Below are 20,563 nucleotides of genomic sequence, written 5' to 3' on the forward strand. Positions count from 1 at the left end.
GCTCGGCTGGAGAGAGTTTGAGCAGGGACGATGAGGAGATAAGGATGCAGAAGGCGGCTTGTTGAACATCTTCAGGTCAGTTAAAGGGCAACGGGAGCCCTTTAGAGGTTCCTCGGTGTTCCGTTTCTTTGTTCCGGAAAGTGATCCCCCCCCCCCCCATCTTTGAGGAACCTGAGGCTTAGGGAAGCAACGTCACCTGCCCAAGGCCACACGAAGTGTTAAGATCGCACGTGCACGTCAGCCAAGGTCCGAGTCGGAAGAAGCCCACGCCGCCTTCTGTTTTTTTTCCCCGGGAATGTGGGGGAAGAATGGCGCGGTGTCCTGGGTGGGGTTGTCCCAAGGGAGATGGGCGCGGTGTCCTGGGTGGGGTTGTCCCAAGGGAGATGGGCGCCGAGTTTATCCGAACGCTCCGCGGGGAGATACGGGGAAGAGGGGACCCCGGGGCGGGGCGATCTGTCGCCGGAAGGTTTCAGGAGCCTTCCGGAGGCCCAGACTGAGCTGCAGCGGACCCCCCCGTCCCGCCCGGCAGTGGTTCGGTCCGGACAACCTTTCCCACCCCCCTCCCCGCGCAGCGGGTGCCGCGGCCTGCCCCGCTTCCGGTTGCTGCCGGGCCCAATATCCGGTGTCCGCCCGCCCTCGGCTCCGCCGCCGTGATGCTGTCCCTGTCCCGCTGCGCGTCCCGGGCGTTCAGCCGCTCGCTCTCCGCCTTCCAGAAGGTACGGTCCGACGGAGCCGGGACCCCCGGTGGGTGAGAAAGTCGCCGGCGGGCAGACGGGGGTAGGGTGGGGACGACAAGGGGCGTGGCGCGCCGGCCAGGCCGGGCACCAAGGGCACCGGGACGCGGAGGCCGCCGCCGCGGTGCTGGGAGGCCAGGAGCCGCTGTCGCCTCCCCGGCCGTCTTGTGGAGCCCAGCGGCCGGGCGCCTTTCCCGCGGCCGCCGGCACCGCGGCCCCTGCCGGACCCCACCCTCCGTCCGCGCGGGCGGAGGAGCCGCCCAGAGCCGCGCCCGCCCGGGCACCAGACTCTTATTAGAGCTCGGGGGGAGGCGCCGCGGAAGCCCCCGACTGGATCCGGGGACCTCTTTTCTTCTCTGTTAAAAAGCCAGTGGGTTATCACTCCCGTGGGGGAAGGTTGAGATAGTCTGGCAGGCCAGGCGTCCCGCCCGCGTTGTTGCTGTTGCCTTTGCCTTTGGTAGGAGGCCTGAGGTTCACCTGTCAGCAGTCCCGGGGGCAGCTTTAAGTCTGTACTTGAAAAAGCTGTTTCTTTCCTCACTTTTCGTCTCGGGTGACCGACGTCTTCTTTCTCAACAGGGGAACTGCCCTCTAGGGAGACGTTCCCTGCCCGGTAAGTTCTGCCCTTTTGCCGTCCCCTAAAAATGTTCTCTCCTCCTGGGCAGAGTCGCGTGTGAGGAAATCAGGTGCCTGTGTTTCTCCGCCTCGTGTTCAGAGAGAGAGAGAGGAGCGAAACAAAAGATTCTTATTTATTTTAAAACAATTACTGATTTATTTGGCTGCACCGGGTCTTAGTTGAGGCATTTGGGAATCTAGTTCCCCGACCAGGGATGGAACGGGGATCGCCCCCCGCCCCCCCTCCGCTGCATTGATTGAAAGTGCCGAGTCCTAGCCACTGGAAGCCACCCCAAATGCTATTTAGTAACAGCTGCCGTTTGTTCATTTAGCACATAGTTACTCAGTATCTACTCAGTGTCAGGCACCTCTGCTGCTAGGCACTCACAAGGGATACAGCACTGAAGTGGTGGGGCGGGGGCGGTTTCTCACCCTCCGGGAACTTACAGCCTAGTTAGGGAAAGACAATATGTAAATTGCCTAACGAATGGACTATCATGAATGCTGAAAAGGAAACAAATGAAGCTGGACACTGAAGCTGTGACCCAGAGGATGTGACAGGAGCCATCCAGATGAAGAGCAGGAGAAGGGAAGGGAATGGCATGTGCAAAGTCCCTGGGGAAGGAAAGCTCTTGTCAATATTTTGGAACTAGCAAAAGAGGTGATTTGGCCAGAACATTTTGGTTGAGGGAGAGAGTGGCATGAGATAGAAGATGGCAGAGAGAGGAGTGGAAAGAATTCAGGTTTTTATCCCAATAGTTTTTTATATGCATGGCATAAATATTCATTGAATGAGTTGATTTTCTTATGGGCATTCTATGTGCCAAGTATTGTTCTGAGTGCTTTCTGTGCCTTTTTTCAGTTACTCATCAAGAAACAGTAAAATAAATATTTTCTCTATTTTACGAATGTATGACTCAAGGCTAAGAGAGGTTAAGTGCCTTGACCAAGGTCTCTCTGCCAACTATTGGTCAAGCCAGGTCTGCTCCTCAGCCTGAATTCCTAACCCATCATATTATCATTTACTCGTAATGAATAGATTATTTGTTGAATTCTCACTATATGCCAGACACTATGCTAGGTGGCAGGGATAGAGGTGGTGTCTACCCTCCAGGCGGAGAAGGCAATGGCACCCCACTCCAGTACTCTTGCCTGGAAAATCCCATGGATGGAGGAGCCTGGTGGGCTGTGGTCCATGGGGTCGCTAAGAGTTGGACACGACTGAGCGACTTCACTTTTACTTTTCACTGTCATGCATTGGAGAAGGAAATGACAACCCACTCCAGTGTTCTTGCCTGGAGAATCCAGGGACGGGGGAGCCTGGTGGGCTGCAGTCTATGGGGTCGCACAGAGTCGGACACGACTGAAGTGACTTAGCAGCAGCAGCAGCAGCTACCCTCCAGGAGGGTACATACGTACCCTTAATTACATAAGTACATGATTACATTGTGATCACTGTGAAAGAGAAGTAGAGGGTGGGATGATAAAGCCAGGCTTGGGAGGGTGGAGAGTGAGGTGGCACCATCAGTAAAGGCTTCCCCAAGGAAGTGACATTTATGCCAAGTCTTGACGAATATATAGGAGTTGGCCAAGAGGACGATATTCTAGGCAAAGGGAATTGCTTATGCTAAGTTTTCAGACAGGAGGAGACATGACCAGTCATAGAAATGGAAAAGAAGCTTGTCTGGAAGGGCTGGACAGGAATGTGTAAAGTTTTTGGACTTTATCCTTAGAGTCATGAGATCGTAAGCACCTAGCACAGTGTTAGCTCACAGGGGACTCTCAGTAATAAACTCTTTAACTTGGAATTTTGAAAAACGCCGGTAAACATTTTCTCCATTTTATAGACTGGCAGGACAGTGGGAAGAGCCTTGTTCTTGCCGTTTGTGTTGTGATTCAGGGCTTCTCCTTGGGCTAGCCACTTAACCTCCAAAAGCCCTACTTATATATGAAGTGAGAATAATGGCAATGGTCATTCCACTTCAGGGAGTGTGAGATGAAAATCAAAATGAGGTCATTATGTGAAAGCTTTTTATAAATTCTAAAGCACTGTACAAATGAAACTTGCTGTAGGATAAACTCTAAAGTGGACTTGGAATTCCAATAATCAGTATGGGCTGCTTGCTGGCTGCAAGCTCATACATGCTATGTTTGGGATTTGTACTATAGTCGTTGGCTATTGGACATCAAGAGGTGACTTACTTTTTTTTTTTTTTTTTTTTTTAAGAGGTGACTTACTTAACTGAAACCTTGAGGATGTTTGTGGGAAGCTGGGACAAGAGAGAATTGTCTTCCAGTTGGTATTACTTACGCCCATGGTTCAGAAAGAGCTGTTTTTGATCTGAAAAAACAAGACACATGAAAGAATATAATCTGGTGAAGCAGATAGAGCAGTTGTCTGTTGCAGCAGTGCGGTTATTAGTAATAAGGACAATTGGTGGGGCAGAAAGAAGCTCTCACCTTGTTAAGTGTGACCAGAAGGGAAGGTCTCGGCAAGAGTGGGAGGCAGTGAACGGAGAGGAGGTGTAGTAGTTTGAGCAAGCTGAAGACCTTGGGCCTGAAGGAGCCTAGTCTTTGTTGTTGGAATTCAAGGCAACAAGACTTCCAGCTCAGTGCATTTTAAGTAACCAGGGAAACAAACTCACACCAAACGTTCCACTGCTTCTCTGACTAGCCTGTGTGTAGTCACAGGATAAGCTCGCATGTGTCTCTTTCAGGCTTCAATTGTATTTGAAAACTTGGGAAATAGAGGCATTCTATCGTGAAAACATATAGGGATAATGAAAGTTTATGAATTTTGAGATAAATAAGATTATAGAATTCTCCCCTTTCTTCCTCAAACCCATTCCCCACAGTTGCACATAACCTGTTCTTTTCTGCCATTACAATTACTATGGTGGAAAAGTTTAAGAGGCAGGACTCTGTGATATAGATTATATTATTGCCTGCTGTTGATCCTGCTCTATCTCAGAGTTAGGGGGTAAACAACTTCTTCTCCATTCCCAGCAGGTATCCTGTATGAGATAAAGAGTTGTTGGTTAAGAGTTGTTTTGTTTCTTGCAGGGATCTCCTTATGTCAGGGACCAGGTTACCCTGACAGCAGGAAGACTGTGTAAGTATCATTGGGGAGCACAGATATGTGGACCCGGGGTATTGAAGACACCAGTTTGACCATCTGCTTTCTTTCCTGTCTTTCAAGCCTAGTAATCAAGCTGGTTATATTGAGTCCCTTGACGTGACCTTGATGTTAATTTATGTTGTGAGCCTGAACTTCAGCCCCATGTGAAGTATTGGACCAGGAGTGTGTCAGGACCAGGCGTTCAGATTATAATGAAAGTGAGGCTGGAATCCTCTTTTTATGGGACTAGATAGAAGGGTGCTCCTAAATATTCTGGTTGGATAGAAGTGAAGCTGAAGGACTGGAGGTTACATTTATTGTGGAGATTAAGAGCATGCAACTTCCCTGGTGGCTCAGATGGTAAAAACATCTGCCTACAATGTGGGAGACTCAGGTTCTATCCCTGGGTTGGGAAGATCCCTTGGAGAAGGGAATGGCAACCCACTCCAGTACTCTTGCCTAGAAAATCCCATGGACGGAGAAACCTGATAGGCTACAATCCATGGGGTCACAAAGAGTCGGACACGACTGAGCGACTTCACTTTCTTTCACTTTTGGTTGCATAGTTAACGCATTTTAGAAACAGTAAAAGCAAGAGACTAGTCATTTAAGTCCTGGGACTTTGACTAGTGTAGAGGGAATGAATGCTACTATTGCATAATGCAAAATTTGGAGAGAGGCCACCCATGTGTGTTTCACATTAACTTCTGCTTGTGAACGTTGCTTAATGCTACTTTGCATTCCAAGTATTTTCAGGGTGGTAGTAAGAGGACGCTCTTTAGTTTCCTGTTGAGCAGCTGTCAAGCTATTTTTCTCTATAGGTAGAATCTTCAAAATGAAGGGTCAGCAGATTGCTCCTTCTTCACTGTGCAGTACAATGGCAATTTGGCGTTCATGAGTCTTTGAACTATGTGTACCTTTTGATCTAGCAATCCCATTTCTAGGGATCTGTACTGAGCTCCTAGTGTACCTGTGTTTCTCAGAATGGCCAGACAACAGTGGATTGGTTAGGCTATGCTATGTTATGTGTTCATTCTATAAGTGGGAAAAAGCGGGTTATAAAATTATTCCTTTTGTATTGTATGGTATAGTCCCATTGTAAATGTTCTTTTTGCTCTAAAGTTTTCTACTGTTAACATCTAATACTTTAGTAAATTAAAAATAATTTAGGGAGAGTCAAAGTGTGTTTCTTATCTACAGTTTAAATGAAAATTAGAGCGACCACAAATCCTATGCAATAAATACAACAAATAACTATTTGAAAGTAAATTATTTTAAAAACTCCTAAACTTAGAGTGTTGAGGATCACAGATTAGGGAATTACTCTAATCTAGTAACTGTTTTTGTATTGTATATTGTCTTTTTTCTGTGAATAAGGTACCTGTTTTACTTAAAAATCTTTTATTGTAAAAATATGTTTGGTTTTATGTTTTTATTTAATAGGTTACACATTTACATGGTTCAAAAGTAAAAAGAGTGTCCGTGAGAAGATTTTATCCTGTTCTCCTGTGCTACTACGTTCCTCTTCCCAGAGATAGCCTGTGTGCCAGGTTCTGGGTGTCCTCAGAGATCAGTCTGCATTGACACATTACCTGTTAGTTCTTGCCCATGAACATGTACCTATACATGGTTGGAAACTTTTATGCAGAACAGTTTGTGTTCTGTATTTTTTTTAATAACACATATTTTCCCTTGGTTTTACATAGAAGTTAAACATACCAAAGGCAACTTAAATCTATTTCACTTTTTATTGTAAAGGTGCTTGTTGTAGAATATTTAGACAGTCCTGAAAGTGTAGAAAGTGAAAGTTCCCGTCAGTCCAAATCACCCTTCTAAAATGTGTGTGTATGTGGCAGATAACCACAGATACGCTATATATCAACATTTCCCACTCTCCAGTGGTAACCACTGTTCATGGTTTTGTGCATACAAAGTCATATCATTCTCCAGGTTACATTATTTCAAGTTAGTGTCATATCAGAGAATACTTGCTCTTTTGAGGTTCCTCTTCAATGAGTCCAGAGTGGACTGATGTGCTGCCTTCTGGCAGAGAACGGGAGATTGTGAAGTTTTCAGTGGGTTTTTTGTTTGTTTGTTTGTTTTGCATATAACACCTTGTTTTGCTTTCATCTTGCTGTCTTATCTAAATCTGTAATCACATAGACAGAAATTCTGTTTTACTTGGCATAGTGGCAAGTACCCTGAAGGCACACAGTTTTATCTTACTTGGATTTAGTTAAGAAAAAACCTAATCAGGAAGCTGAGTCCTTTTGTGGTTACGCAAAGGACCAAGATGCTGTCTTTTTCTTCAGAGATGCAAACGTAAGTCTGTTAAGTCTGTTCTGGAAGAGCTGGCATTTCACTGCAGCACATTTCACTCACCCAAGGGCCTACTACTTAAGGCACCCAGGTCATTCAGGCTTTACTCTAGACCTGCTGAGTCATGGTCTCTGAAATGGGGCCTAGATAGGTATGCTTTGAAAAAGTTCCCCAGGTCACAGTGATGGGCTCTGCTAGTCAAGAATCACTGGTTTAAAGGGAAGGTGAAAGAATCTAGAAAAGAGTGGATGTTTGTATAACTGACTCACTTTGCCGTACAGCAGAAACCAACACAGCATTGGAAATCAACTGTGCTCCAATAAAGATTAATTAAAAATAAAAAACAGGGAAGGTGATCTGTCATGCCTTATCTAGACTAAACTGTGAGTGATTCGCCTGTTAAAGGAGTTTATTTTCATGTTTGTTTTGTAGCGTTAGCAGCAGTAATATCCTCAGCGTTCGATTCTTTAGAACTACAGCTGTGTGCAGTAAGTACCTTCAGCTCCCTCCGCTCTTGGGAATGGAATTTTAATGAGAAGAATAACAATTGAATTTAATGGCAGAAAAAGGAGAAATATGGACTGCGTGATTTTTTTTCCCCCTCTTTTCCTAGAGGATGATGTGATTACAGTCAAAACCCCAGCGTTTGCAGAATCTGTCACAGAGGGGGATGTCAGGTGGGAGAAAGGTAAGATCTACTGCCTTCTCACTTCTTAAATTTAAATACTTTTGAAAAGTCCCCTTTACTCCCCTCACCTCCATGATAATCAGTGGAACCTCTGGCTCCACCCTTTTCTTTACATGCAGTGTACTTTCCCGTGGCCTGTAGGAAAGGGGTCCTGTAACACCTGCCAAAGGGGATTTAATGGCTACTTTTCTTGTTACCCACTGCTCACCCCTAACAGGTAGGCTTTGACTGTCTTTTCAGCTGTTGGAGACACAGTTGCAGAAGATGAAGTGGTTTGTGAGATTGAAACTGACAAGGTAGGCTTGCCCTATTGGTGCCATCTTTCCATGGTCTCTCCTTGGTTTCTCAGCCTAATGAGAGGAACAGGGGCTTAGTTGTTGTTTGAAGATAATTTTTAGCTGCCTCAGTTGTAAAATTGTTGGAATAGCTCAGTAAAAAGAAAAAAAAATACTTAAAGTTTAGTTTTAGATTGTTCTAGGTGTATGTACTATGTACTTTAGTAGCTTTAGTTTTATAGCTTTTGTGTGTGTATACATGAACTGTTTCCAGTTGTTTTTTATGTATCACTTGGAAACACACTAACTGAATCCTGCTTTAATGTTTCTGAGAAAGGATAGACAAGGTGAATCTTCACAGTAGCATTGATTACTCTTATTCTGAAAGTGTAGCCTTGATGTTTATGCAGGGTCTTGTATATCTGTGTTGCAACTCTTGTGACTCATTTGAGATTCTATATAATTAATTTTCTAATGCTGAGTAAAAATTTGGACTCTTTCTCTGTCTGTCTTCCTTTTGAAGACCTCTGTGCAGGTTCCATCACCAGCAAATGGCGTGATTGAAGCTCTTTTGGTACCTGATGGGGGAAAAGTAGAAGGAGGCACTCCTCTTTTCACACTCAGGAAAACTGGCGGTAAAGAAGTTCTCCTGGTTGTCAAGGTCTCCAGTGTTCCCCCTTGGAATTGGGGCTGAGCATAATATACTAATTCCTTGATACATCAAATACCATTTTGCACTCCCACTGCCTTTAATGAGGCAGTAAGAGGAGATATATATATAGTGTGAACTTTAAATGTCAAATTTTAGAAGAAAGGGTATTAAGAAAATAAATCTCACAATAGTGTTCTTTCTGGTGCTTGACCTTTTCTTAAATAGGAAGGAAGAAGATTTTAGAGATAATGTTTTTTTTCCTGTCCCCTCCCCCCACCCTGGCAGCAGAGTCACATGGGGACTTTAAAAATAATACAAATACCCAGATTCTGAGGCCAAGGGATTCTGATATATTAAATTTGGGGTTTTCAGATCCTGGTTATCTATCATAGTTTTTGTTATTGTCTTTAACACTCTCCAAGTGATTCTGATACATAGCCAGGGCTGGGAGCAGCTATTCTAAAGTGAGAAGAAGCAGTGTTTCATCATGTCTATTATGGAGAATTTTGGACTAGTTTTTTCACATCTGTTCTGTCACAACATTTTTTAGGGAGGGTTGAATTTTTCTTGGGAAGAAATGAGAAATAAGGAAATGAATTTATATTGGATCTTATAGTCAGCGATTAGGAAAGAAAACTTTTGATTTTTAGTTAAGTGCTGTAACTACTAAAGTCTATTTCATGGTTAAGATAGTTAAGCAGAAAGATGGTAGATGGCATCATTATGTTCGATCAGGATAAGATCAGAAGCCAAGAATGGAATGCACATACAGTGGAAGACTAGGGAATAAGATTGATTCTTCTAGTTGGAGAATTTCATCTTCTGACCATTTCTTAGAGGATGTTCTTCTGATTTAAATATAAACCCAGATGGTGATATCCAAATGGGTAAAATAAAAAAATATTTGAAGTTGTGAATTTCATTGCTTGACCACCTCATTAGTTTCTGAGAGTTACTCTAGATAAAATGCTTTGAACTCTAAAGTCTAAATGTGTCCTTGATTATTTAAGCATTTATTTTTTAATAGTTAAGAGAGTTCTTCCACATGTAATGTTAAAATAGGAGACACAGGAGACAATCAGTATTACTGTAACTGGAAAGTTGTTTCTTTTATTTGTGTGTTTCAACAAGTTAAATTGCTGGGTTTCTTTTGCTTTGAAGTCTATTACCATTGACTTAGGTGCTTTGAAAGTATTGGCTGAACTTGATGACTAATAGATATTTATGCAATCAGGAAGGCAGCTGAATTCAGTCAGTTATCTAACGTAGGACATCTAGGAGTCCTGGGGAAAGAACAGTGCTTTAAATCACTCTGTGTGTATCATAGCCTTACACGTATAGCAGGTACTCAGGAAGCATTTGTTAATTGATGAGAGAGAGAGCTTTTGCTGTTAAATTCTACTTAGTATCTGCAGTTTGGTTGCTTTCCGTTCCACATAGTGCCAATGGCATCTATTTTTCGTGTTTTCCAGCTGCTCCTGCTAAGGCCAAGCCAGCCGCAGCCCCTGCTGCTGCAGCCCCAAAAGCAGAACCCGCAGTGTCTGCAGTTCCTCCTCCCCCCGCAGCATCTGTGCCCACCCAGATGCCACCTGTGCCCTCACCCTCACAGCCGCTCACTAGCAAGCCAGGTAAGCCTCTGCCTCCCACGTGTGTTTTCACGGCAGAACATCTCATCTAGTGCCGTGTTCCCTCAGGGGGCAAAGTCTAAGACTAATTATGGCTCTGGACAGGCTTCATTGGCTGTGTTGTAGAAGAAACTCTAGACTTTGTATCAGAAGACCTGAGTTTGCATCGCAGCTTCCTGTGTATAGCTGTGTGACCTTAGACTAGTTATTTAACTTCTCTGACCAGATTGTTCATTTGTGAAGTAGGAATGATACTAATATATCTCAGCATACCTTGAAGATTAAGTGACAAGTGCAGTGTGAAAGCATGGGCATATATTCAAGTAAATGTTTCTCATTTTCTGATTCAGTGTACCCTCTCTTCATTTACAGTGTCTGCTGTAAAACCCACTGCTGCCCCTCCAAGAGCTGAGGCAGGAGCTGGTATAGGTCTGCGTTCAGAACATCGGGTAAGCCTCTAAGGACCACTTCCAACAATGAAGCCGAGGAGCAGTGTTGAGATTAATAAAATATGGGTATGCTCTGTCTGCCTTTGAGTGGCCGGCAGCTGATTCCCTTGGCCTCGCAAGGAAATTCAGTTTAGGAAGTGACTTGTTCATTCACATGACTGTCAAATGATAAGACTAGAAATGGAGGTCTTCTGAACACTTGTCCATTGGTTTTTTTCCCACTCTGCCATGCTACCACTGAAGTGCTGTGGGTGAGAAAGGTATATGCAGAGGATGGTAGCCTAGTAACGCTTCTTCTCCCTCCCACACTTCAGAGAGGTGGTTTAGTGAGCTCTATTGCTGTTCTTCCGGGATGCTTAGCTGAGGTCTGCCCAGTGGCAGTTAGGGGCAGGCATAAAACCTCAAGGAAGTATGGTCAAGAATGTGGGTTCCTCTGCCTGAGAATACCTCCTAAAAATACGACAGCCTGAAAAATGTGTTGCTTCTGAGTTTCCATTCCACAAGTAGCTGTTCTCATGCAAGTCTTTATCACCAGAAATTGCCTTGTCTATAATGACTCTTGGGCTGGCTCGCCCTACACCACACTCTTCCTTTCCATAAATTGGTTTTGGTTTATAAACCAAACCATTTCCTGGGCCTCTATTCTTCATCAGACTTCAGGGCACATCCGAGTGAGTAGTTTTTGTCTGTGTTTCCTTGTTCTCGCTCAGAGGAGCAAGCCACCACAGGAAAGAGGGAGCCTGGATCTCTTCCTGTATTTAGATACTACGGTCCTTAATTATCCCCTCCTAGCACGCCCATGCTCCTGCAGACTAAGTGGGAGGGCTAGGCCCAAAGACACCAGGTTGGCAACACTTGTCCCACTCTCCCTTTCAGGAGAAAATGAACAGGATGCGGCAGCGCATCGCTCAGCGTCTGAAGGAGGCTCAGAACACCTGTGCGATGCTCACCACTTTCAATGAGATTGACATGAGGTGAGAGCTCTAGTCCTCCTCCTCCCTGTGCTCTTTTTCTTGCAAAACTCTTGAACTTGCCCAAAACTAACTTAACAGGAAAGAAGTACTTCTTTGCACTATTTCTTGACCCACTGGTTTCATTCTCTGACTGACTTTCCTAATACTATGCCTGCCTCCTCTGTGATTTAAAAAACTTAGCCTTGTAGATTTATACCTGAATCTTGTGATTTCTGATAAATGAGGCTGGTAATAGTCTTAAACTCTAATGACCACTGTTAACAAGTAGAGATAGGGGAGCCAGGCCAACAAGGCTCCCCTTCAGGATGGAGAATCATTTGACACCATGCCCAGAGTCAGGGGGCCATACCCTGCTTCTTTCTCACTGTGACTGCTGCTTATGTGTGTTCCTAAGCGACTCAGGATTGAGTGGGTAGAAAGGCATAGGCTTTTCATATCTTTCACCTTTCTCAACTTCGATAACGAAATGGGAAGCAAGTTTTGCTTTTAAAGAAAAAAACCTCAGAATATTAACCAAAGGGACTGATTCAGTATGCCCCTTTCTATAGTAAGCTAATTGTTGACTCACTTTTCTTCTTGAAGACTTTGTTTACAGGTGTAGGGAAGAGAATGTAGTTACGAGTCAACAGATGGTTTTTGATTGCTTACTGTGTACAAGATATTACACTATATTTTGGTGGGATGCAAAGATGAGTGATAAAGAACCTGTAGCCTGGAGCTACCATCTTGTTGGATAAATGCAAAGTAAAATCTAGAAAAACAAGTATGAGAAACATACAAAAAGTGTGAGGTGGAGAAGAAAATGAGATTGTTTTCGAGGTGGAGGAAGGAGTCAGGAAAGGCTTCCTGGAGAAAAAGATCTTTAAGGGGCCTTAACGATTCACATTTTGGCATAATGGAGAAAGGTCATTGCAGAAGATGTTAACAATATGGACCTGGCACAGATAGGAAAGTACAGGGCACATCTGAGAGACAATCACTGTGAGGAAGACGTGTAGGAAATTTCAGAATGTTTTAAGGGCCAGGGTAAGAGTTCATATATAATACAGGAAGTAAAATCATCAAGTCTTTAGGTCATCTCGTTGCTTCTTTTTATCCCAAGTGCTTAGTCTGCTACTCTGCATTTCACCAGGGTAATGGTTTTCTTTGGAAAGGGTCTGGGAAGTGTGGAGTGGGAGATGGTTTAGGGACAGCGTGCTGTAGCACTGTTCACAGAGTAGGGTTCTGGGGTCCATTCACTGGACATCATCTGTTCTATTGTGAAGCTTCCCCAAAAGACTAGACGTCATCCAAGCCAAAGATTTCTCTTGTATCCATAGGATGTAGGGAAGGACCTTGACTAATGAATCACAAAGGCTGCAGCTTATGTTTCAGTGCATTAGGGCCAAATTGTACACAAATTGAATTGGATTTTGAAATTCTACCCAATTCCTTAAGACAAAACATGTAAATATTTGTGGCCTTGAAAGATGCAGTTGGCCCAACAGCTTTGATTGGAAAGTAAGTACAGTCGTTGGATCTCCTTTCAGCAGCTAATCGAGGTGTCACTTAATGATGGCCGGGGGTCCCTCTGCAGCCAGTAATCTGGTTTAGATTGAGTGCCCTTTAGGTCTTGTGCTGATCAGCTAACCCATAAGGGGCCTTTCTGAGACCTCCTCCTCTCCCCTGTTGTCCCAGCCTCTGCCTCCAAGGACAGAACTCTGAAATAGAAACTACTTAATGACCAGACAATAGCATTTGGGCAGTTTTGAGAGCAGAGATGTTTATCGCTTCTCTTTCCCTCTTCTGCAGCTCTTGTGTCTTGGGAACCAGTAATGTCTTTAGGGTGGTAATCCTAGCACTAAATGTAGTTAGACTCAGGAAAACAAACATTTTAAACCCAATCAGTCTCCCTAGGAAAACTTCCGTTTTAAAAAACAAGAGGTCTAAAGAGGGGAGTTAAAGTTATACCATCTTATCTTTCGTGCTAATGTCAGATTAAGCCATTACAGGGAGAAAGAGAAAACTGAGCATTTGGGCCTGAGATAAAGTTAAATTCGATTTTCATCACGGAACTGTCTTCCCATAAATACGGAGATTTCTGCAGCAAAATGATGGGAAAGCCATTTCCCGCTAATTCTAGTACATCTGTTGTATGTTTGTGAAAAACCAGCCCCAAAAGAACAAAGAATGGTCACACTGCAAAGGTTTCCCAGTAGCCTTGCTGCTTATACTTTAAAAAGCTTAGGTCCACACATGGTCACTTTTCTAAATACCAAGGAAACTATGTCCATTAAATTAATTTTAAGGGCAAGAACTGTGTATGTTATCTTTATGTCTTGGTGCCTTGCATTGACCACCATGTGTGGTGGGTGTTAGTGCCCATTTGAAGGAACCAAGCAGATGGAATTGCTCACTCTGGGAGATGCTTGAATATACTGCCTTTCTCATGAGCCTAACACAACACTGGATTATATCCATCCATAGGTAGTCAAGACTGCTTTTGCTCAAATGAAACGTGCACCTGTGTGGTTTGGGGTTTTTTTGGTTTTCATTTATTAGAAATGTCACAAGTCATAGTTAGGTTTGGTGGTATTTTGAAAATAAACAAGAAATATTTAATGAAAAAGTTAGTCGCTCAGTCATGTCCAACTCTTTGTGACCCCAAGGACTGTAGCTTGCCAGTCTCCTCTGTCCATGGACTTCTCCAGGCAAGACTACTGGAGTGGGTTGTCACGCCCTTATCCAGGGGATCTTCTCAACTGAAGGATCGAACTTGGGTCTCCTGAATTGCAGGCAGATTCTTTACCATCTGAACCACCAGGGAATCCTATTTAATAAAAAGAAAAAGAATGGTGCTTATTTTGTGGACTTTATGCTTTTAAGAAAAGAAAAAACTATCTTCAGGGTAGATAGCTCATGAATTCAGTGTAGCTAGAAGTCACTTTCTTGTCCAGGGTGAGGCTGTTGATGCGCTGTATGAACTCATTCATTTTGTCTGTCACAAAATCTCTGACTTGTGGAGCATGAAAACGCCCTTACACAGAGTGGATCTGATTCCTTTGGATCCAGGTTTTTAAAGGAATGAAGTAATTGTGTTACCCTCTAGTGGAATATTTCAAAACTTGAACTTAGATGGTCCAGAGAAAGGGAAAACTTTACCCAATTGTATACCTGGAGTTAGAAACCAGTGTGAAAGTCAGAATTGAGGTTTCTTTTATGGTCAGTTTGTTTTGTAATGTGTTCTTGCAGTAACATCCAGGAGATGCGGGCTCGGCACAAAGATGCTTTTCTGAAGAAACATAACCTCAAACTAGGCTTCATGTCGGCATTTGTGAAGGCCTCAGCCTTTGCCTTGCAGGAGCAGCCTGTGGTAAATGCAGGTGAGTTTGTGGTGGCCAGAATCAACAGAGGTCCTGGAGGTATGTGTGTAAATATAGAAATGCTCCCCCACACTCAGCACACAAAAACGATGGTCCTGTGACTGAGGCGTCTTATTTCAGATGTGTGAGAACTTGAGTACCTTTCCTAGGGATTTCTGGACTGACCTTCCTGAATGGGCATCACGAGTGCTTCTTCCCTACCAGCCGGACAGAACAGGTTCCCTTCCCAGTGCAAAGTTTGGCAGCTGCTCTGGCGACAAGTGGTTCTGAGCCAGTCCATTTCTCCAAGCTTCTCATGTCAGTGTGGAAACTCATGTTGTGGCTGCTGCCCACCCTCCCACAAGCCCTGTTATCTTGGGACCCGACTTCTGTACTTGGCATAGCTCCATGGTGACCTTTGATTTCTGGCCAGTGGACTTCACTGGAAGGCCTTGGGCTTGGCCCCTCTTCTGTGGGCTTGGTGCTCATTTTCCTTACTTTTTGCTCGCCTGCATCGTTGAAATGTTGACCTAACAAGCAGTTCTCTTCTCCACTGAGACAATTCTCTGTGTCCTTGGAAGATTAGAGAGAGGACATTGGGCACTTTTGCAACCCTCAGCAGTGCAGGGTCCTGAAAGGTCTAGAAATAGAAGTCCTAATCCCTTTTGCCAAGTGGTGTGCCCTCAGGTAGGGGAAAGACTTTGTTTCATCCAAATGTGAAACCTCTTTACTTCTTCCATTCTTATGCTTCCTGATGATTCTCTGCATCTCTTCTGCCTGCCCATACATGTAGGCATTTCTCAGAGTTCCCTTGGCCTCCTTCTCACTTTATATGCTTTTCCGGGGTATCCTATCTACAAAACAACATAGAATTCCTATGGAAAAGATTCTCAAGCCTGTATTTTCTCATGAGCACCAGACTTAAATTCTTAGCTACTGGTTTGCTCTCTCAGGGTAGCATATTAAAGACAGACCACACCGCTTCCTACCGAGTCTTCTGGAAAGAGGCTTCCCTTGCTCCTTGTTGGGAGTGAGCAGCAGAATGAGCAACATCCCCCCACATCCACTTCCTTTACTAACTTGCCCTTTCTGGGGGGCACTTTTAAACCTGCCATTAGCTGAGGGAGGGCTGGAGTAGAGCTGGTGAGCGAGAACTTGAGCACATACTTACCCTGTGTTAGCCCGTGTACCGATCCTTCTCAGGGCTGCCGAGGAGACGGATGCTCCTGTGCTCAAGCTTAGTCAGGACACTTGGGAGAAGTTATGATTGGTTGGCTTGGGAGTAAGAGTGCCGGCTGCCACTTGTAATGCGGTGGTTTTTGTACTGGCTGGTCAGTCCACACCGTACGAAGCATCTCGGATTTTTACTGTACTAATGCAAATGTTTCCTCACTAGCCTCGGCCTGGGGAGTTCTATGTAATGCGTGTTTTCTCTTTCATAGTGATTGACGATGCAACCAAAGAGGTGGTGTATAGGGATTATATTGACATCAGCGTTGCGGTGGCCACCCCTCGGGTATGTTGGAGCAAGAAGTGGGGATCTCTGGTCTTTGACTCTTACCCATTTGAAGAAGCAGACCTCTTGAGAGACTTTTTTCTGTATTCATTTGTCTAGAAGGGAGTTGTTTGAAGAATAAACCTGTTTTTGACCATACCACATTATTTTATCTTTTGCAAGTCTAAATATTTTAGACTACATTAATCACGTTGAGTAATTAAGATACTCTGGGGTGGGGCGACCTTTGGCTTGAATCAAGAGAGTTGTAACTATAAAGGGTACTGTTAATTTACACCTGAAAAGAGCTTTTTACTCTCATCAGGGTCTGGTCGTTCCCGTCATCAGGAATGTGGAAACGATGAATTACGCCGATATTGAGCGAACCATCAGTGAACTGGGAGAGAAGGTAAGATGGAAGGGTGTGTGTGAGCTGCAGGGGCAGGTCAGGGAAGAGAGCCTGGGGAGGCTGGGCAGTGAGCGATGCTCAGGGAGCTGGGGCCTCCCTTTGCTGTGGAAAGAGGACGTGGCCCTGAGAGCATCAGTCACGAGCAAGAGCCGAAGTACAGCTCTGGTGGAGCTTATGGTGCTCTTGTGAGTGAAGATTTCATCTCATCCGGGTAAACCTGCTCGGAAAAGGGAGGGTCCAGAGTCCTTTCCTCCAGCCTGTAACTAGTCACAGGCATCTCAGTTAAAGCTAGAACTTGGACCATTGATCTCAGATGTGAGCCTTCTGGACTTCCTTTAGGTGGAGGAAGCTGGGTTGACATTACCTTTCAATTATAAAATCTGTTTTTAGGCCCGGAAGAATGAACTTGCCATTGAAGATATGGATGGTGGTACTTTTACCATCAGCAATGGAGGTGTTTTCGGCTCGCTCTTTGGAACGCCCATCATCAACCCCCCTCAGTCTGCCATCCTAGGCATGCATGCCATCGTTGATAGGCCAGTGGTTGTGGGAGGCAAGGTAGGAACCATCACCGTTAATGTCCCAGCAGCTACGTGAAGAGGTGAGGGAAGTCTTAACTAAATGCTCGTTAAAGATTCGCTGTAATTTCAGGCCTAAGTTGAATCTCTTCATTACTAATTAATAGCTAAGGCATTGGTTCTCAAATTGTGTGTGGAACAGCAGCACCTGGGAACTTGTTGGAAATGCAAATTCTTGGCCCATTCCCAGACCTAGTGAAGCAGAGAGTACAGGTGGTTCTGAGGCACATTAAGGTTTGAGCACCATCGAGCTGAGAAAGCTTGCTCCTTCATCTGGGACTAGTCAACAGGCTTCCTTCTCTAGGGAGTGTGGGGGTACCATTGAAGGCGTGGTCCTTGCCTTGGGAAGTGGGGGACAGCAGTGCAGAGCTGCTGTCAGCCTGCCCGGTTGTAGTGACGATGCTTAGAGCTTTTCTGGGAGTCAGGGAATGAGGTCGGAGGGTCTTGAGCTGGCCTCGCAAGATATGTTGGTAGGAAAATGTTTTGTGGGACCCCTGTGTTTAGAACCTTTTGAAGTCCCTAACTCCTTGAATCCAAAAATTGTAGATATCTGCTGAAAATGCTCATATACCCAACCTTGCATAGAGGTTCAGAGAATTTGTGGACCCCAAGTTAAAAAAAAATTATTATTATATCTTTAAAGAAAAAACTGCAGGTAGCCAAAATTGAAGAGGAACTTTTCCTTGTAGATGGCAGACACGTGAGAGGGCAGAGCATGGTTTTTATTTAAAGACAGTTGTAAGGAGACTCCTGTTTCCTTGGGTTAAGCTTTTTGTTTTTGAGTGTGGGAGCTTTGCGCTCAGGGTCTGGCTTGGTCTTTGAACACATTGTATCTAGAAGCAACAAAGCAAAGTAGGAAAGTCTCTGGACCTGGGGACTTACCTGTGGGCTGTGCTTAGTCATCTCCCCGCTTCATCAGGGCTTTCTCTGCCCCACTGCAGACAAACCTGTCGGCCTCTCTTCTCTGTAGGTGGAGGTGCGGCCCATGATGTACGTGGCCCTGACGTATGATCACCGGCTGATCGACGGCAGAGAGGCTGTGACTTTCCTCCGCAAAATCAAGGCAGCGGTAGAGGATCCCAGAGTCCTCCTACTGGACCTTTAGGAGGAAGCCTGTGCCCCACACAACCATGCAGGAACTGAAAACCAGTCTTCTCCCTGTCCCCTCACAGGCCCCAGGTCAGCCTGGTGACCGGCACATGCTGTTGGCCTCAAGCAAGGAAACCAGGGCACTATGTAACCAGCAGTCACAGGTCTCTCTTGGTGTTCCTGCCAGGCTCTCTCCCTCTGCACCCTCTCCTACACTCAAATATCTGATTTCCTTAGGCTTGAGGGAGAGAGAGAGCCTTAATGGATGCTTGTTATTATTCCTGCCTTTCCTCCCATTAGCCCTCCACAGAGATGATTTCGCTTTCTTCCTGTCCAGTACACTATAGGGAAACTGCCGGGGACCATGTGATTAAGTTTCTATCTTTTGAACGTCTTTTCTCCAGAGATGCTGAGGAGGGTGCTCTGCCTCCCAGGCTCGGAGCCGCCTCCGTGCTGGCGGCGCCGTCCTGGCTCAATTCCCCCCCCCCCCCCACCCCCCCCCCGTGAGGAGGTGCTGACCACAGGCTGCGGGTGCTGCTCTGCCTCGGTGGTGCCTGCCTTCTCAGCTGTCACTGTCTAAGAGCTGCCTCGTGTACCTCTCCCAGGAAGCACATGCTGGGGGATCTGGAGGGGCAGAGCAGGGGAGGAGGCAGGTTCTGAGGTCGTGTGTCATAAACAGGACTGGAGCAGAACCCGGGCCTGCCCTCACACTCTCCGTCATAACTGCACCAGGAAGACCCGTTTTGGCGCAAGCACACACAGCTGTGGTTGTGCCGACCTTTCCAGGCTGCTCGGAGCCATTTCTACCACCTTGTTCTCACTTAGATGCTAGCACCTCTTGGCAGGGAGACAGAGCGTGTCCCAGCCTCGGGCTCCTGGTAGAGACTGGCGTGAAGGTGACTTCCTGTGGACTGGCTCAGATTGTCTTGAGCTTTTAAATTCCGTTGGTATAAACCTGTGGGCTGCAGAGGCGGTTCTGTTCCTTCCTGTGTCAGTGCCCTTCAGGAGTGGACCCTCAGCTCTTCCTCTATAGAACACAGGTCTGGTGGAGGATGGAAACCTGCCCAAGATGCTTGTACACAGTGGGGAAAAGGCCAGTGTCACCTCTGAGGTACTGCCTTGGGTCTGGGCACCGACATTGGAATTCTTTGGAGCATGGTTAAATGCACACATCTTGTCAGGAAGGTTACTGGGCTTCATCACGTTGTATTCCAACTGCATCCAGGCCTGAGGCTGCTGACCCTTGACAAGCCGGAGCCATTTACTTAGCGTGGAATGCCCATTGGTATCTTGAGCGAAGAAGCAAGGCCTGGGGGCTGGGTGGGGGAGGGGTGGGAGCCAGTGCTGAGTGCCTGCAGCAGCTACTGTCTTCACTATTCAGAACTTGTAACTCAGTATTTAAAGAATCCGATTTTAAATGCAAATTAAAGGGCAAATGTTCGCAGAGAGTGTTCCTGCTTCTGTACTTCTTTTGGTTACTGAGGTTGTCCTGATGAAGAAAAACTTGTTCCACCCTGCTTGAGGCCCTTCAAATGCCAACATTTACATTTTGGTGGGGCCTCGTGTTATTTCTGGGATGGACTGGGGAGAGGTGGAGCGACTCATAATTTCACATTTTGCAGTTGATGGCTACATCGGTACCCAGTTGCTCAAGGTTGGCCAGAACAAATGAGGGTAGATCACCTCCTTGGGGCAATGGTCTGTGAGGGCTAGCAGATGGGGCTGAGAGCTGACGTTGCGGAGTACCTGTGACAGTGCTTGGTAGTGTCCAGGCTGAAACAGTCTGGCTGTTCCCCACGCAGTCCCCGCCTGCTGACCTTGCTCGCAGTGGTACCATCTTTATATGAAGGTCTGTCACAGGAACAGAGTGGCTCCTACAGAGCAGAACTAGAGCTAGTAGAAGAAACTTGGGTTCAATGAGAGAATTTTAGAATGATCAGGTCTGGGGCATGGAGCAACAAGCTTTCATATCTTTAGTAAACCTACAAAGGAGGTATATTTAGCCCTGTTTTTATCAAATGGAGACAGACTATAAGCCCCGCTGAGACCACAGATCTAAACCCAAGACCTAGCAGCGTGTCAGATGTGCAGTACTTATTGCATGAATGAGGCCCAGAAGTTCCAGAGGCAACTAGTGCTTCGTACGGTGCTTGGAGGTGGTCTGGCCTGACTTAGGGACTGTAATAGAAGGAACAGACTTGTGAG

General features: G+C 45.6%; 1 protein-coding gene across 1 annotated transcript; it reads left to right on the forward strand.

Annotated features, from left to right (window-relative positions):
- The first annotated feature begins 584 nt into the window (after positions 1-584).
- On the forward strand, positions 585-19,802 carry DLST (dihydrolipoamide S-succinyltransferase). Its single transcript, XM_043472569.1, has 15 exons — positions 585-716; positions 1,311-1,344; positions 4,410-4,458; positions 7,216-7,271; positions 7,397-7,471; positions 7,712-7,767; positions 8,270-8,381; positions 9,871-10,026; positions 10,396-10,472; positions 11,349-11,446; positions 14,678-14,808; positions 16,230-16,303; positions 16,608-16,691; positions 17,082-17,249; positions 18,240-19,802. The coding sequence occupies exons 1-15, from the start codon at positions 654-656 to the stop codon at positions 18,372-18,374; spliced, it is 1,368 nt and encodes a 455-aa protein (XP_043328504.1). The 5' UTR covers positions 585-653; the 3' UTR covers positions 18,375-19,802.
- Positions 19,803-20,563: the final 761 nt, after the last annotated feature.

The sequence above is a fragment of the Cervus canadensis genome, chromosome 6, assembly GCF_019320065.1.
Source record: "Cervus canadensis isolate Bull #8, Minnesota chromosome 6, ASM1932006v1, whole genome shotgun sequence".
Lineage (NCBI taxonomy): Eukaryota > Metazoa > Chordata > Mammalia > Artiodactyla > Cervidae > Cervus > Cervus canadensis.